The sequence below is a fragment of the Mus caroli genome, chromosome 19 (genome assembly GCF_900094665.2).
Source record: "Mus caroli chromosome 19, CAROLI_EIJ_v1.1, whole genome shotgun sequence".
In the NCBI taxonomy this organism is placed as follows: Eukaryota; Metazoa; Chordata; class Mammalia; order Rodentia; family Muridae; genus Mus; species Mus caroli.
In genome coordinates this window covers 30,612,030-30,631,103 of record NC_034588.1, presented here as the reverse complement: position 1 = coordinate 30,631,103, position 19,074 = coordinate 30,612,030, and the positions used below count along the sequence as shown (strand labels likewise).

The following is a 19,074-nucleotide window of genomic DNA, read 5'->3' as shown; positions in this document are numbered from 1 at the left end:
CCCCAGTACAGGGGAACGCCAGGGCCAAAAAAAATGGGAATGGGTGGATAGGGGAGGGGGGGAGGGTATGAGGGACTTTTGGGATAGCATTGGAAATGTAATTGAGGAAAATACGTAATAAAAAAATATTAAAAAAAAAGATTATATAAAAAAAAAACAGTGTTAGTGAAGTATTGAGGGTACTTGTGTTGTTTTGTTTTCCTGTAAAGGAATGAGTAGTGAAAGAAAAATAGAGAAATACATTTGAGATCCAGAAATCCGTGGGCCACTGTCTAGCTATTTGGCAATGTACTTCCTTAAGCCGCTAGTAAAATGAAAGCAATAGAATTTACCTCAAGTGGCCATTGTGAGGATTAGAAACAATGACTCAGCTCAGGGTAAAACCCAAGAAGCACCATGTGCCAGCAGCAATGAGTAATGACCGTCAAAGCCAACGGGGATTAGCACGTAAATATTCTAGTGGAGGCTGTTCTCCTGGGTTCATTGCAGCATGCCACTGGCTGTGATCAGCATTAGCATAATTTACCTGGTTGAAGTGCATCATGTTCTGGTCAGGATTGCCCCAGTCAAAAGCTTGGAGTTGGCCAGAATTGACAGCCTAAGATTAAAAAACTACACATTAAAATGACATAAGAAAACAATGTACATTTAAACTTAGCGAGCAAGAAAAACACAGAGAAAGTGGATATTATGCCCGTTCATGAGAACATTAATCAAACAATAAAAGTAGATCCTGCTTCATGGAACCTATAGAACCTTTTATGTCCTGTCCCACGTATATCTTTTGAATGAAAAGCTGCAGATAACAATACTAACAAATGCTACATTACACACTAGATTTCAGGAATTTATATCTGCACGTTTATAGAAAATTTGGCCACAATTTCCAGCACTAAAAATGAGTATGTCTATCATTCCACAACCTGCCACTTTACTATCTACCAGCAAGTGCCTTTGTGCTATTATGCATGCATTCCATTTTATTAAATGTGTTTGTCACTATTAGGAGAATATTCAGCAAGTGTTGACTGCTTGCCACTTCTGAGCAGGACCAAGCCTTGTGTCGTGCTGTGAGTAAGATCTGTGAGCTAAGCTTTAGAAACAGTGGGAATGCCTACCTTTACACCTTGGCTGTGAACTTGAATTTGATTTTCCTAGGAAGATAGGACCACTCTAGATTGTTCCCATGTCCTCAACAGTAGTTGGTTCCATGCTTAAACCAGCATTCACTAATAGGAACACAAAATCGATCTCCACAAACTTTGCAGAAATCCCCAGTGTTTTTCACACTATTTGTAACTGATTCCCATTTTCACCTTCAAAATGGGTCATAAGATATTAGTATATATGTTAAAATGCAAATTACTCTCTCATTTCCTCTCATACACAGATTGATGGGATTATGCTAATTTTGTTCAATTCTTTAAAAGGGTGGGACTGAAATTATTGATAGAGAATAAAAATTACTGATAAAAACAGTATTACATAAAGAATTAATATGCACTCATACACATCTTGTCTCAGAAAGTTATGCAACATAATTGAACACAATTTATCTTGAACTTACCTGCTATTGAGTAATCTTATCAAATGAAATTGTAACTGAGAGCAAACCCACAAGCCATTCATCTATTTTAATACCTCCATAGAATTTCCTTTATTCAGAAAAAATAATTCTTTCTGTACTCTGAAACACCCCATGGGCTAACTGGACGATGAACAGGTCTTTCTGGAATAGGTTGTATTGACTTACATAAAGTTGTATCAAACCTAATGATTTCCCAGAAGAAGAAATAAAAGCCTTCCCCAAACAGGCTAAGTGAGGAACCTAAGGACAGGAACTCAGTCAGAATATGTGGAAATCAGGCTCTAAACCCAGACACTGAAGACAAGGAGAATAGATTGGGAGCAAAGGTAACCAAAAGGAGGAGTTGGTGTGGATTCTAGAAGCATCACCAGGCTAGGTAGGTACATATACAACCTACATGGAGCTCTCTGGAACTATACCTCAATGGTCTTGTAGGTATTTGGATATGGAGAGAGAGAGAGAGAGAGAGAGAGAGAGAGAGAGAGAGAGAGAGAGAGAGAGAGAGAAAACACAAGACACAAGAACATGTACCTGGGCCCAGTGCAGCATGTTCTGAACAGATGTTCCTGCAGGACTCTGTGACAGATAAACATCCAAGCGACTCTGTAAAGAGATCATTTCTCATCTTGAGGCCACTCAGACATGAAGTTCCACAAAAGCTGCATTGCTGGTTATGTGTCGCTCTGATCATCCTGATGTTATAACATTCTATAATTTAGTCCTTAGCTGACAGTCAAAAAAGGGATTTGGCCAAAGAGGGCCTCTATAGTCAAGGGTGTTGCTTTATTATGTCTTTATCAGACACTTGGGTCAACTTGCTTAGCTCAGCCTATGCGGCATGTTTTCATCCGCATGACATTCTTACATCTCCCTGATTAGCAAGCACAGTTTCACTAAAGAACTGACTTGAGAATATGGAAAGGCAGTGGCTATGCTTTGCATAAAACAAGGCTTTTATAAAAAGCCTGGAGCCTGGCCATCAGCCCTGCAATTCCAAATACTCAGGAGGCAGAGACAGAAGTATAATAAATTGGGTTACATAGTGAGTTCAAGGCCAGCCTTGGCAATTTAGAGAGAATCTCTTATCTACAAAATGGAGGGAGAGCAGGCTCCTGGCCAAAGCTCTGAGATGGATGGAGACCATTGTTTGCTGTGTGCTACCTCTGGTTTCAAACAGTCCGTGTCTAGCTGGGATGTGAGGAGTAACTTCTGAAGTTTCCCTTCTTTGCCTGTCAAGTTAGCTACTTATATTTTGAAAGGAAAGGAGACCGGTTATTTTACAAGAAAAGAAAAGTAACCACCCAACTCAGGACCCTTAATGCTAAGTTTGTAACTATTACTGGAAAGACAAATCTATCTCTTTCAGTTAGTGGAGGGGTGATTCATAAGATAAGCATTTCCAAATTGCTCATGGATGTGGGATATTTATTTAAAATAAAAACAAATTGCAGAGTCTAGAACCACTCCCCGAGATTCCACTTTAGTAGGTCTAAAATAATCATAATTCATGCCCCAGTACAGGGGAACGCCAGGGCCAAAAAGGGGGAGTGGGTGGGTAGGGGAGTGGGGGGGTGGGTATGGGGGACTTTTGGTATAGCATTGGAAATGTAAATGAGCTAAATACCTAATAAAATGGAAAAAAGATAGTGAAGTATAAAACTATAAAAAATAATCATAATTCTAATGAAAATAATGAGATTTTTTTATTGATATATTTTTAGCCACAGCAAAAAAATTGAAGCTATGTGAACAAGCCATTTCTCCAGTTGTTTTTATATATGATAGTCAACTCTCAACCCTGACTGAAGTTATGAAGTCATTAATTACATTTCAAAAGACAAAACAGAAGCCATCTAATGTGATTTACACAAAATCCAAAGTGAACTCTCAACCCCCTTGCAACAAAATCTTTGTTTTTCAGGAAGTGATTACTTATACCTACCATGTTTAAGTTTTGGGGATCAAATCCACTTAGAGAGAACAGGAAGTTGCTGCATATCTGATGGAATAACTTCCGGTTGCACACTTTGGTAGCAATGAATTGTTCAAACCACGTGTGAGTGGAGAACATTTTGTCACCAAACAATACCTGAAAGATGGGTGTAGAACATCACTAACTGTCATAGGTAATGGATGTCGGGAGCAGAGAACGTTTGTCCATCCAGGCAAGGATTGCACGGGCAGTAACAGTACTGATCCTGTGTGAAACCACAAGGCTTGTGAAGTTTTATCTTTGTAATACTCCTAACTCCCATGAAACTTTTCATAAGACTCATTCATTGGGATGCTTTGGGCATGCTCCCTTAGAGAATAGGCTGCACAGAGATTGGTAAAACATTTCTACATGGTTTTAGACTCTCCATATAACTTGAGAAGAATTTAGTTGCTGTTTGTCTACATTTTTGTAACTATAAAATAGAGGAGAATGGGCACCTCCTAAACAGAACCATTGTGAAGGTGATCACTTATATTTGAAGACTAGCTACTTAAGTTCTTAGAAGCTAGCAATTAGTTTCAGAACAACAGCTAGTGTCCTAAATGGCAACTGAAACAGGCAGTCAGGGTTTCCTCTCACGGTCTTGAATGCTTTCCCAGAAATAAAAGCTTCACCCTAAGCACTGCAACACTACTGGTGAAATTTCAGGCAAGGACACAAATATGTTGAAGCTAAAAATCTATCACATCACAACACAAGAAAATATTGAATTCCCATGCATAGCCCATGTATATCAGTCAAATCTTGCTTTCATTTCATCAGAGTGAATTTCATATTATTAGGGTAACAAGTTATAGGGAAAATGAAAGATCAATTTTATTTCTTAAAAATTTTAGAAACAACTAGTTACTATAAAAACTGTGACAGATTTTTTTTCAACCCTCTATTAACTGACTATTACAACAGCAACTGAATAAGAATAATGCATGTTTACTCTTATCACAATAATGCACTATAAGTTTTTATCCTTTCTTTGGTAAGAGCCAGTAAATTTCTATGTGATATAATTTACTTCAGTTCTGAGTTTGAAAATGTTTTGTATTATAGAAATTCCTGCTTTTTAAAAAACATTTACTAGTCTATGAAAAAAAAATATATATGAGACACCCTGATCTTATTAATATAGTTTTTCTATCAACGATGAAGAAAACAGAGAAAAGGAGAAAGAGACATAGGTGGTAGGGAGGAGGAGAGGAGAGAGAAAGTGTAACAAGATGGGAGAGGAGTAGGAAGAAGAAGAGAGTAATGTCGGGGAAGAATGATATTCTATTAAGTTCAAACTTCTCAATTCCACAGGTCAGAAGACGATAATAGGCCATTGCAAAAGTCATCTAATTCATTCTGTTCTGTTTTTCATTTTGTCCTACTCACCAAACTGTAAGTCTGTGTAACTGTCCCTACCGTAATTTAATAATCATGGCAGCATATATTTACACTGTGAATTTATGTTTTAAAATAATACTGACACCTATTCAGTGTTCAATGTGTGAAAATATGAATTCCCACAGGAATAAGTAATTCAACTACAAAGCATAGCTAATCTGATTAACTTCATGCTTTTATTTTCTGTTTATCAATACTATTTCTGTCCATACATTGGAAAATGCACATGACATGAAATAGCCAGTATGTTTATGTAGTCAGCTACAAAAATACATGAAGAAAGAGGCCATATTTACCTCACAGGCCCTTGGTCTTTGTTCAGCTTTCCCAAATGCAGGGAGAAACTGTGCGAGTTTTGTCTTTACTCCACTCCTATGGCCATCACTATGCATGTATGTACTTGGGTACAAAGACAAAGAATTACCCCTTCATCCAGACTTAAAGGAGAGTTTAGTATAAAATTGCAGAATCCCAGGACTCATTTAAAGAAGGACACATTACTGTGCACAAGCAATCAGCTTGATCCTAAAGAGAGCATATTTATGACGTGGCAATAGGTACACAGGTTCCTGTAAGAATCTTCGCACCTTTGAGAGAATTGAGCCATTTTTGTTTTGTTGAAAAACAAAAACAAAAACAAAAAACCAAAACAAACAAACAAACAAACAACCCCCCCCAAAAAAAACCCACAACTCAATATTGTGGCTGTGGGCAAAACAGATGTGATGCTTCTATATGTCATTCAATGACTACACCAGCTTGACAAACGCTACACACTGTATTAATGTGAACATATGACTTGCCTAACAAAACATTGGTTGCATTACTCCTCCAGTGGTCTACTCAGATAGACAAGGATCTAGGTCTAGGTTTTTCTGACCAACATTGAAAAAGTTATGAAGCTATATTTGATAAAGTATGCCTATGATATCTGCACCTTGGAGGCAGAGGCAGGAGAATTGCCACAAATCAGAACCTGGTTTGTATAGCAACTTTCAAGCTAGACAGGCCCAAACAAAGCACCACTAGCATCCAAACAGCAAAGAAACCATTGCATATAATCAAAACCATCACTTTCTTTTAGTTGCCCAATAACAATCATACAGAAGTTTAGCTCTAGCACTCATTTACAGAATGATTTGAGAAAGTCGGCTTTGCTTATCTGAGTCCCAAGCTTTTATTTCTAGGAATCAAAAATAACAACAATTAAATAAAGCAGAGAAAGTTAAAAGAGAAAAGGTTCAGTGTAAACTGCCGATTCAAAAGAAAATAGAGAGGCAACAATACAAAGAAATAAATGCCCAGAGGCAGGGTAGAGAGTGGAAGGGCACAACAGTAAACCAAGGCCAAGTGTTCTGCACTGAACTCTAAAATAAGCTTGATTAATATATTAAAAGTCAGATGCAATATGTGTTGCTCATGTTATTGACCAGGAATGATGCTTACCCATATTATCTCAGTGAATATCACAGTGTGGAAAATTCTATATAAATTTGAAAAGCACACTTTAGGAAGATTGAATCGCTTACTGACAGTCACAAATGCACAAGACAGATACACAACAAGAGCCCAATTCTATACGACTCTAGTCCTTAGACCTGTCCTCAAGTGGATTGAATTAAATTTAATAAGAAAAATGGAGCAATTCCAAGAACAAGTGCTGACAGTGAGAAGTCAGTACACAGAACATTTTCCAGAACAGATCATATGGTAGGTACAAGTAAAACCTCTATGAGTCTTTACAAATTAAAACTCATGGTCTGGAGAGATGGCTCAGTGCTTATGAGCACATACTGCTCTTTCCATGTTTGTTTCCCAGCACCAACAACTACAAATAGCTATATGTCCAACACTTACACCCTAGAAGAAATGAGTGAGTTTACTGATGCATATGCCTAGCCAATAGAGGACAATGAACAGACACCTGAATGGATTAAAAAATAATAATAATGAACTGATAAAGAATAGTCTTTCATCAAAGAAAAGCTTATGGACAGTGGTATCATTGTTGAATTCTTCCATGCATCTATAGAAGAGTTAATACCAAATTTTCTAAAAGCATTCAAATTGAAAAAGAAGGAGTTCTTCCAAATTCAGACACGGAAACAACAAATTCAGAAAATTACAGATACCTAATCTCTAATGAAAGGATGGAAATATGCCTAATACAAAACCTAGTAAATTAAATATATCACATGGAAAACAGAATTTATTCCAATCAACTAACATTTGTCAAAATTAGCAAGAGTCAATGTGCAAATGAAAAAGCATGCTATGACTGACCAGCAGAATGAAAAACAGCAGAAGCAGCAGCAGCAATAACAACAACAGAAAATAAAACACCAAGCAAACATATTATTGTTCTGGTGAGATGTCTCAGCACATAAGGGCACTTGTTTAAGCCTGGTGATCTGAATTTGATCCCTGGAACACATGTCATGTTGGAAGAGGATAACCAACTCCACAAAGTTGTCCACAAAACAACCCACATCTACTTTATGTCATATATCCCCTTCCAATAATAAATTACAAAATCATGTTATCACCTCAATAGATCCAGTACTTTTTGAATACACTTGAACATTCTTTGATGATAAAAACTATAAATAAATTAGTGTGGGAGAGATATATGTCCAACATAATCAAATCCAGACATATTGACCCCACAGCTAGCAGCATCACAAATGAGGAAACCTGCAAGCTCTCTAGGATCAGAAACAAGATGATTGTCCACTGTCATCACGATATATAAACCAGGAGTGAAAGTCCTCAATAGAGCAATAAAGCATGACAAAGAAACAAAGAGCATCATTTATCTATTTACTATCCATCTCTATTTATTGAGAAAGTATATTTAATACATTGATCCACCTGAACTCAAATTCATTCTGTAGTCAAGGTTGGCCTTAAACTTACCATCCCCCTGCCTCACACTCCAGACTTCTGAGGTTATAGACATGCACTATCTATCACACCTGATCATTTCTACAGTTTTGAAAGAGGAAATTCAACTTGTCATTATTTGCATATGATATGATCATACATATAAAAATATCACAGACTACCGCAAAACTATGTCAGATGCAGATATTGACACCCAATCAATGGACAGAACCTGGTGAGCCATGTGGTTGAAATAGGGAAAAGCTGGAAGAAGCTGAGGAGGTGGGCCACCCTAGAGGAAGACTAGCAGTCTCAACTAACCTGGACCCCTGGGATCTCTCAGACACTGAGCCACAACCAGGCATCATACACCAGTTGATATAAGGCCCTGCACGCATATGCAGCAGAGGACTGCCAGGTCTGGACTCAGTCAGAGAAGATGCACCTAACCCTTGAGAGACATGGAGCCCCAGGGAATGGGGCGGTCTGGTGGGGTGGGGTGGGTGGAGGTGGTGGTGGGGGGAAGTGTGGGATGTGAAACAGTCAGAGGGTGGACCAGAAGGGGGATAAAGTCCAGACTTTAAAAAAAAGAGAAAAACTATTAGTACTAATAAATGAATCCAACATAAAATCAATATGTGTACTTCAGTACCTTTTCTACATTCCAATAGAAAATTATTCTAAAAAGGAAATAAAGAAAGCATTCTCATTTAGGATAACCACAAAAAATAAAAAAAAAATACCTTAGAATATACTAACTAACAGGAAAATCTTTCTATAATGAGAAGTGTAAAGTGGATAAAAACAAAGAGGACATAAAAACTAGACATGCCCTTTGAATGTATTAAAAGACCCTATCAAAAATAATTAAAATGTAATTGCTATCACACTAACCATCCTATCTTCATAAAATAAGAAAAACATCCTAACATTCTTTTTTCTTTAATTAGGTATTTTCTTCATTTACATTTCCAATGCTATCCCAAAAGTCCCCCATACCCTCCCCCTCACTCCCCTCCCCCCGACTCCCACTTCTTGGCCCTGGTGTTCCTCCGTACTGAGGCATATAAAGTTTGCAAGACCAATGGGCCTCTTTTTCCACTGATGGCCCACTAGGCCATCTTCTGATACATATGCAGCTAGAGACACGATCTACAGTTAAACATCTAGAACAATATTGAGAGAAGAAGAAGTTGGAGACATACTACCTGATTTTGTGATACAAAATCAGAAAGCTACATGGATAGCAATGGCATGGCATTGACATAGCAAACACACAGGCCAATGGAAGAGAATCTGGAGAAACTAGAAATAATGCCACATGTGATAGCCATGTGACCTAGAAACACCTACTGGGAAAGACTGGTCTCTTCAATACATCTTGATGCAAAGACTGGATGTGCATGAGCAGGAACTGAAGCTATTCCTCTTACTGTACAGAAAAATAAACTGAAAAAAGATAAAGTTTTCATGCAAACCCCAAAACTCTCAGAAGAAAGTGTAGGAAACTTGTTTTGGGAAGTTAGAATTAACAAGGGATTTAAAAATAAGATTCCTCACATCATTGGAAACTATGGTGGTTTGAATATGCTTGGCCCAGGGAGTGGCACTATTTGGAGTCTTCTTCTGTCTGCTTTTGGATGAAGATGTAGACCTTTCAGCCCCTCCAGCCCCACATTTGTCTGGATGCTGCCATGCTTCTGCCTTGATGATAATGAACTGAACCGCTGAACCTGTAGCCAGAGTTGCCTTGGTCATGGTGTCTGTTCACAGCAGTAAAACCCTGACTAATACAGAAACAAAATCAAAAGTAGTCAAATAGGATTTTATAAAACTTGGAGGCTTCTGAATAGCAGAGGAAGCAACAAATGGCCACACGGAAAGGGAGAGAATATTTGCAAAATCTGATGTGGTTGACATTCAAAATATGCCAGGGATTCAGTTTAGTGACATAAAAATCCAATTAAATGGGGGATAGAATTAAATAGATGTTTCTCAAAAGAAGTTACATAAGCAATCTTCAAGTGTGTGTAAAAAATGCTTAGCCATCAGCAGCAAAATACATCTCAAAACCACAGGAAGCTATTTCACTCCACTCAGAAAACCCTTTATCAAAGTACTGCAGATGACAGGTACTAAATATGTGGGAAAAGGGAACTGAAGTTGGAACTGGAATAGGATTCCTCAGAAATACCAAGTCAGATCTCACTTTAGCTGTGATTGGGAGGTGATACTAGAGAGATGTTCTGTAGACAGAGATAAAGACCCTAGAGCAGCAGGCATCAGGTCAAGTTCTCTGAGCTCACTGATAAGATCATCAGCAAACCTCCATGGAAGCTTGATCATCAATTTACATCCCTAACAGTTTTAAAGATGCCAAGGATTCTCTTGGTATCTATGGAAACAGGGGGATTTACAGTTTCTCCCGCTTTAGAGGAATTCACATACCTTGACAGCTTTCCTGGAAAGGGTGGTTAATTTTTTCATTGGGCTTCGAGTGTATTTTACTGTGACCACTGGAGCTAGTGCGAAAAACAGCCTAATTTTTTTAGCCAGCTCTGGATTCGTAGAGAATGCTATGAACGCTGCAGGGAAAAAAGACGTTAGTTCACACAGACTTCCAATTATCTTGTCATTGCAAATCCAATCCTGTAAAGGCTTGATGCCCCAGTGTAGGGGATTGTGAGGGCAGGGATATGCGGGTGTATGGGGGAACACCCTCATAGAAGGAGGGGGAGGGGTGATGGAAGAGAAGGTTTCTGGTGTGTGTGTGGGGGGGACTGGGAAAGGGGATAACATTTGAAATATAGATAAAGAAAATATACAGTAAAATTAATTTTAAAAAAGAAAACCCTCACTGATTGTAGCATATAATCAGTTTCATAATTCCATGGTTTTGCTTCAATGTCCTCTTTTTTTTTTTAAGATTTATTTATCAGTTTATATTATTCTACATGTATGTATGCCTGCAAACCAGAAGAGGGCACCAGACTTTATTATAGATGATTATGAGTCCCAATGTAGTTTCTGGGAATTGTACTTTTTGGACGAGCAGTCAGTGCTACTAACCTCTGAGCCATCTATTTCTCTAGCCCCAGTGTCCTTCTCTTGATGTGAGAAATTCAAGGGGAAAATGTTTATCTTTGTTTCCTCAGAAAATAACCTGGGGTCTCAGTGTTTCCTGAGAACAAAAACTAAGTTCTATCAACCTCCAAATTCAGTGTTGGGGACGGCTTTCTCATAGTCATTCTTGCCTTATTTACTCTTTAGAACATAACTAGAGAAAATAGTTTTTCAAAGTCTTGAAACTAAAGACTATACAGAAAACCAATCAATCAACCAACCAACCAACCAACCAACCAACCAACCAACCAACTAACCACCTGATCCTTTCCATAAACAACACTCGACATTGTCCGATTTCATCCAGCCCCTACACACCTATTGTGGTGCCCTGCGAGTGGCCCACATAGAAGAGTTGCTTTTGTCCACTTTTCTCTAAGATCAGATTGACTGTAGCTGGAAGATCATATTTCGCCATCTCGTCCCAGCTGCCGGGGGAAAAAAAGGAATGGTAAAATTAGAAATGAGGATCTGTGGTTGTTGGACCTGCAGTGTTTGCAAACAGCCCTTGCAGGCATTGATACTCGGGTTTGACTCTATGTAAGGGAGAGTGACAACATTGTGTGTCTGAACAGCTTCCCATGTTGCTTTCTTCCCTGTCGGGGAACTGGAATAAAAAAAAAAGGCTCTGATGGAAAGCCTACTGATAATTTTTCTATATGGCTCAGTCATGTTCCATTTATCCCAGATATTTAGGAAATATTACTTGAGTTCCAGAAAGAACACAGAAACGAGGCAATGAAGCCAGTGGCCTTAGTGATCCCAGTGGCGTGTTCTTAGCTCCGAGGAAGGGCAAGCCTCACCCCTGTGACTAAGCGAGTCAGGCTTCAGGAAAAACTCTCTGCTACTTAGACACATTTTAATCCGAACAGACAGATACAAGCTTTGACTCCACCCCACCTCACCCCAGTCAGTCACACCAGGAAGGAAACAAGGCTTTAAAAACAAGCAGTAACTAGATGAGATGGAGGAAAGCCTAGAAGCGGGAGGAAATTCTAGTTTGCTTCTTGCAGATTTCTATCAGGTGCATTTGGCCAGCGAAGGAAAACCAGCAAGAATTTATGCTTGTAAGTGAGTCAAGAACAAGGTTCTCTTACCTGAAGGCCCAATATTGCGGTGATTTAGGTGACAGTCTCAGGTGCTTTCTGGACCAGGTGTTTCCTCGGCTGTTCCCCAACCACACGTCATAACCACTATCGGCCAGAAGGAAAGCCAAGCTGTTGTTGGGCAGGTTGCAAATCCAGTTATTGGCAGATGCAATTAAGCCATGCTGCAGATACACAACTGCCTTCGGAGCTGGAAAACACAGACAGCAAGGGTTTCCTTCCTGATCTCCTCAGCCTTCTTGCAAACTCTGCTTTCTGACATATACTCACATAAGCAAAGTTAAAAGATTAGATTTTGTGCCGGGTAAGCCTGGTCTTTTAGGGATCTGGTCTTTTACAGACTCTTTACCTGGGACACACAATTATGCCCTATTTTCTTCATTTATAAGGAGAAGATTATGTATAATGTATTATGTCATGTAGGGTCATGTAGGGGTTTATTAGAGCCAGATTTTTCTGGTTCAAAAATCTATCTTCCTATGTATGTATATACATACTTCCTGTTTATTTATATAGTGATAAATACGAGCAAATGCTCTCTCATAGGGAAGGTTTAAGAATTCAATTAAAAATAAAATGTAAAAGACTTTACAGCAAAATAAATGTTAACTCTACTACTACTTTCATTCATATTATTTTATTTCTTAAGAAGCATCTTATTGGAGGCTGCAGAGACATTTCAGATTTAGAGAACTGGTTGCTTTTGCAGAGGACTCAGGATTGGATTCCCAGCATGTACAAAGGCAGATCACAAACATGTGTAACACTGGGATCAGGGAATCTGACACCATCTTCTGGCCTCTAGAAGCAGCAGACACACACATGGTGTATGGGCATATACACAGGCAAAATATTCATGTAAAAATAAATTAAAATCTAATTTATTTGAATTTGAATATCATTAAAGCTAAGAAAAATGTTCAGGATTGGTAGATTTGGAAGGCAAACTGAAAATTTTTGAGGACTGGCCGCATTTAGGATGTCAGTGAGAGGAGCAGATCAAGGGTGACTCTTGGGTTTCTAAACTATGGAGGAACTATTGCGATGAGGACTTATTTCCTTTCATTTTGGTATTTTGTTTCTGCAGGGGGGACAAAGACATGGAAAAAAGGAAAGTCAAAATAGGCAGTATATATAAAACTGGAAAAAGTTTCTTTTTAAGAGTTGTGTAAATTAAATAGAGGTGGAGACACATTTTCTTCTCTGATAAAAGGACCATGATTTATCTTGAGCGAAGGCATCCTGCTGTTGCCAGGACATCTAGACGAGTCCATTTCAGGCATTTTTTTATTTCAAAGCAAAGTAAATCATACCTGTTTTCCTTGAGCATCCTTTCCCATGAGGAATCCGGTAAGTCCCAAGGATGTAACCATCCTCTGTTATAACATCATGCTTTTCATAAGGATAGCCCCAGTAAGAAATAAGTTCACTCTGAAAAACACATACCTATAATTCAGTTTGCTTTTTATGTGTACGCTACAACATAGTCCTTTCACCAACGTCTGCACTAGGCAACAGCATATAGCAGGAAAATTATAACAAATTAGAAAATGTATCAGGAAGGGACTGAATGCAAAGGGGTAACATATGGTTGGAAGGACTCCAAATTTAGTATCTTTAGGCTAGTGTCTAAATATGCCTGTGGGCTTAGTGTTACCAACCACAGTCGTCTATTCTTAAGATGTTTTGGCAACAAGAAATAGAAATACTTAACTAATGTGGGAAACCACAAGAAATTGGAAAGTATATTGTGGCTACTAATAATAAGTGAGTTCCTACAAATTTGGCTCCAAATGGATATAAAAGGAGGTGATTATTAGAATCCAGGAAAGGAAAAGGCCACAGCAGGGGAGACAGAAGACTAAGTTAACTTCACAAGAATAGAGCAAGGACAATTGCAAAACAAAAGCAAACAAACAAAAACCCCTGTAACTCACGCTTCTCTTTCACATATATGAAGCGTCTGATGGAGTTTTAGATATAGTCTTTATAGGCCAGCCTTTTTGATGGAAAGAAAAGCATAAAAGAATACATGATGAGTTGGAAGGCCATCAGAATCTTCCCTGTCCACAGACATGCATGGAAGCAAGAACAAATGTTGTAGAATATAAGCTTGCTCTACTTTCATCAATCCTGTGAAGAAGTCTTTATGATGGAACTGTAAATATTTTAGAATTGAGAATACTGAAGATCAGGAAAATTAGTAATTTATCCAAGATAATACATTAGAAGAGGTAAATGATTTACTGATGAGACAGTAAGGTTAGCTGTACAGTCTATACCATTATTACAAGGTTACACATTTGCTCATGTGAGGCACAGAGTGCATGCTTGAATTATGCTGTTACTCAGAATAGTGTTAATAGCCTAGATTCTGAAGACAGACTGTATGTCATGGTACATCCACTGTTCTATTTACTAATCCACTATCACAAATGCACAGAGTGGACATGTATCATCTGCCCTTTCCTATATAGCAAAAAATCCACTGATGATACGAAATTATTTAAACATAAGCCAAACCTGGCTTATTAAACCCTCTAAGTACACTGATGTAGCTCACAAAATCATGAAGGTGGATTATACAAAGCTCCAGAAAGAATTCAAGGATATGTGGCAGGAAATTATCAAGATAAATCTTGAACCTCCTCTTCAGAAAGCTACAGCTAGATATGATCTCAGATCACCAGGGTTGTTGCTCCAATGTGGGTTCAAGCTTTCAATTCTAAGATTAGTTAGTTTTGAGAAGGACCAAAAGAGGATGCCCAAATTTAGTCATTAGAGAAATTCTTGATACACAAATTATACCGAAAATGTGACCAATTTCTTATCTTATTTTTTTCTCAGCGAATGACTTACAATATTCATATTGGCTTCAGGATTTGTGATGCTTTCTTGCTTATAGCCATCTATGGGTCCAGGAAGAAGCATACAACATGTTGTTGCTAAAAGCCACCACATTTGGAGTCTGCCTAGGGAAGGAATATTAATGCAATGTCGTCAAGGAGAAATCTTGCAAAAGGAAAAATTGGCGTGGCGATTTTTATAGCATTGCTGAGCAAACAAGTGGAAACACAAACTTCTAGACTGTTTTTTTTCACAAGCAATACAGTGCACAATTAAGGATTCATTCCACGAAAATCATTCAATGGTGACCTTAGATAAGAAAAGGACAAAGTAGGGAACAAGGGTGGGAAGGAAGGAAAAGGGATAAGAAAAACAAATTGAGTCTTCTGTTGGTAATTAGATAGAAGAAATGATGTACAGTTGAAGAAAAAAATGTATTGACTAAGTGGTTGCTCACAGAACATTGACTATTTTTTTTTTTTTTTTTTTTGGTTTTTTTCGAGACAGGGTTTCTCTGTATAGCTCTGGCTGTCCTGGAACTCACTTTGTAGACCAGGCTGGCCTCGAACTCAGAATCCGCCTGACTATTTTTAAGAATCATATAAATTGTTTTTGTTTTATCTTTTATGGAGTCCTGAGACATGCATCTCTACCACTGAGCTATAATTCTGTCCCTATTAGATTGTACTATTTTTTCCATATTCCTGAATGTAGTAGTAAGCCTTAACAAAAATCTTTAAAAAAATAAGGTTGTCAACATATTTTATGCTTTTAAAAACATTTTAATTTTTCACTCAGTAATATTATTTACAAAATATAGAACTAAAAAAAGGATAAGGCATATGTGTACCATGCATTAAATATTTTTATGATATATAAATTAAAAAGTTAGCAAAATCAATTATTAATGAAGAGAAATCAAATTAATTAGCCATAAAATATGTTTAAAAGTCAATTTCACGGTGGCACATGCCTTTAATCCCAGCACATGGGAGGCAGAGGCAGGTGGATTTCTGAGTTCGAGGTCAGCCTGGTCTACAGAGTGAGTTCCAGGACAGCCACTGCTACACAGAGAAACCCTACCTTGTAAAACAAACAAACAAACAAACAAACAAACAAACGCCATTTTCAAGTTGATTGAAGGCCTCAATGTAAGTCCTGAAGTTTGAAACTGCTAGAAGCAAACACTTCAAGATACAGGAATTGGCAAGAACTTTCTGAAAAAAAAAAAAAGCTTCGACTCCCAGGAAATATGGAGACATGAGAGAGATTACATGAGACTAAAAGCATCTAAACAGTCAAGGAAATAGAGAAGAAGGGAAGCCCACAGAATGGGAGGAAATATCTGTCTGCTGTATATCCAACAAGGAACCAACAATCAGAATACATAAAGAACTCAAAAACTAAACAACCACTCACAAATAATTAATTCAATAAATGAAAGAAGTGAATTTTCAGACAATTCTCTAAAAGAAACCAATAAATATATAGAAAGATGCTAAATATCCTTAGCTATTAGGAAAAAAAATCAAAATGACATATGGGCTCCCTGCCAGCTGAGCCAAAATGGCTATCACTGAGGAAACAAATGAAAGTAAATGCTGGCAAGGATTCAGGGTAAAGGGAAACTCAGTGGGACTGTCTATTGATGAAGCCACTGTGATATTGGTACAGAGAGTCCTTAAAAAACTAAAACTAGAACCCCACAGGGAGACAGTGAGATGGCTTAGTACCAAGGTTATAAACCTAAGTTCATTCCTGTGGTTCTTGCAGGAGTGTATATGGAGTTTGTCTTCAGGAAAAGGCTATTTTTAAGCAGCTACACCACCAAACATGTCTCTCCTCAGCAATCTTAACCACCTGTTCTCAGGGTCGTGTGGAATCTCTCTGTGTCGTTTGGAATCTCTCTGCGTCATTGTGTGTATTGACTCCTGAGCTACTTGTGCTTCTCATGCATGCCTATACATCTCCCCTCATGAGTTCCTTGTATGTGGTCTCTAGAGCCCCCTATGACTTAAGCAGAGCCTCCTGGGCTTTCTTTAACCCCTTGTGTGCCACCTTCTAAGCCCTCCATGAACCCCAAACCCTGACCCCTAAACTTTGCTTATTTTCTCCTTTCACAAGGGGACATTAGAGACCCAGTCTTATGAAGGTCTCTTGTGGGAAACAAAGCTGCTCTAATTTGCAAAGAATAATGACCATGCCATGCTGGATAATAGTGTTCTACAAAATATCCAAATATATCATATATGCATATATTATATATACTCATATTATATGCAACTATATAATTTGATCAAAACTATATAACTTGATATACAGTTATATTATATATAAAACTATATAACTTGATGACATGTGCATACCACAGTTTGATTTACTTGATAATCATATCGTATAGCGTTAAAGCTAGGCAAAGCCCACAATCAATATACTATCTAACTTTGTTTCATCTATTATACTTTGATTTTATTTTTTGAATTATGCCACTTACTCATAATATAACAATTTTTATAAAGAATACAAATAGAGAAAAACTAGTTTGGTATTTCTTTCTTTATCATTTTCTTGAAAAATGCCTGTATAGTGAAGGAAAAAGATAAAATGAAGTATGGACTCCCAAATCAGAACTTCATCTTTTACAGGTAGCTTTAAGTGGAGACTCTCATCATTATGGAGGCAGATGCAATTGTCCTATTTGAATCTGACTGGATAAAAGAAGTCAAGACTGTAACATTCTGTAATGTTTTGTCCCTGTCCTACCCTGGATTGAAACACAGAAACCACAATTCTTGCCTACAGCAGGTCATAGAAATTAGAAGACCTCTGTGTAGCAAGGCATAAAGGAAAGAATGAGTGCTTTGTCTCTCTCACTGACCAAAGATAGACTTTCACTAATAAAGGCTATTTGTTTTCTCTATCTGCTATAGCCAAAGAATTGAGAAACTTGAAAAAGAATCACTGCTTCCTGAATTGTTGGTTTTCACACTGTTAAATATTTTATATACATGCTGGTAGATTATATGTAGGCAGCTCTCATAACAAAATACACAGATATGATGGGACTGAGGACACTCACTTAAGAAAAAAAAAAGATCAGAAGCATTAAAGACTCAGATTTCTGTGTTTTGTTGCTCCATGGTCAGAACTGTTGGGCATATTAAACAGATGTTTAAGCAGAGTTTATGAGGAAACTTGGATAATGTTCTTGATTAATTTACACCATAATTCCCGATAAGAGAACCCTCAAAGTGTTCAGAAATTGAGGTGAAACTGGCAGAAAATATGCAGGGACTGACTGAATCCTGCAGAACGGTCTTAGTTTGGAAAGCACACTAAGATGGGTATCTACACATGGTGCTCTGATCACTCTTCTTTTTCAGGGGCAAAGGAAGCTGATGATGAATTCTACGCAAGTTTTGGCTTAAAAGTCTGGCTCATTTTTTCAATGGCCATGGCAGCCTACAAGTTCTAGATCTCAGACTTCAACTCCGGAGAGCAACAATGACCATTAGACATGGTTCCCGTGCTCTCAGCCCATCCCTGTGCTCACATCAGTTACATGCCTAAGATAGGATGTGTTGGTTTTCTCTATTATTACCTATGTTACTCTTACAGTCAATTTAACTCCCTTGTCTGTGTCATCGGGATCATAACTAACACCTACATGTAGATTTAACTTAAGATAATGCATCCTGTTGTAATACACAGATGAAAGACAGTATCTAGAAAACATTGAACAATGCTTGGCTCTCAACAGGTGGCAACTATTGTTATATTACTCAGAGACTCAGATGTGTGTATCTTGGCTCTTCAGCTACTTCATAGGCTTCTTAAGGAAGTATCACCATTCACACCAGTATAGATTTCTTTTCTGTTGCTGTGACAAACAACAGGATTAAAAGCAAATTAAGGGAAGAAAATATTCACTTGCTTTATACTTCCTGGTCACATTCCATCACTGATGGGATTCAGGACAGGAACTCAAGCAGGAATATTAGAAAGAAAATAAAGGCGATTGCTTTTTGCTGGTTTGTTCAGTCTTATGCTTAGCTTGTTTCCTTCCTTCCTTCCTTCCTTCCTTCCTTCCTTCCTTCCTTCCTTCCTTCCTTCCTTCTTCCCTCCCTCCCTCCCTCCCTCCCTCCCTC

The 19,074-nt window shown here is 38.0% G+C and overlaps 1 protein-coding gene across 2 annotated transcripts in view; it reads right to left on the bottom strand.

Moving 5' to 3' along the window:
• Window positions 1-19,074, bottom strand: part of Lipk (lipase family member K) — a 30,129-nt gene that overhangs the window by 4,751 nt on the left and 6,304 nt on the right. The window contains exons 2-9 of one of the 2 annotated variants that reach the window (XM_021152195.1): window positions 14,939-15,051; window positions 13,393-13,510; window positions 12,071-12,269; window positions 11,292-11,401; window positions 10,299-10,435; window positions 3,531-3,677; window positions 2,120-2,191; window positions 527-598 (exon numbers count right to left, since the gene is read on the bottom strand). In XM_021152195.1, coding sequence (XP_021007854.1) covers window positions 527-598; window positions 2,120-2,191; window positions 3,531-3,677; window positions 10,299-10,435; window positions 11,292-11,401; window positions 12,071-12,269; window positions 13,393-13,510; window positions 14,939-15,040 — 957 coding nt within the window. In that variant the 5' untranslated portion in view covers window positions 15,041-15,051. Of the gene's footprint in view, window positions 1-526; window positions 599-2,119; window positions 2,192-3,530; window positions 3,678-10,298; window positions 10,436-11,291; window positions 11,402-12,070; window positions 12,270-13,392; window positions 13,526-14,938; window positions 15,052-19,074 lie in introns of both variants that reach the window. The other variant, XM_021152194.1, reaches the window with a different exon arrangement.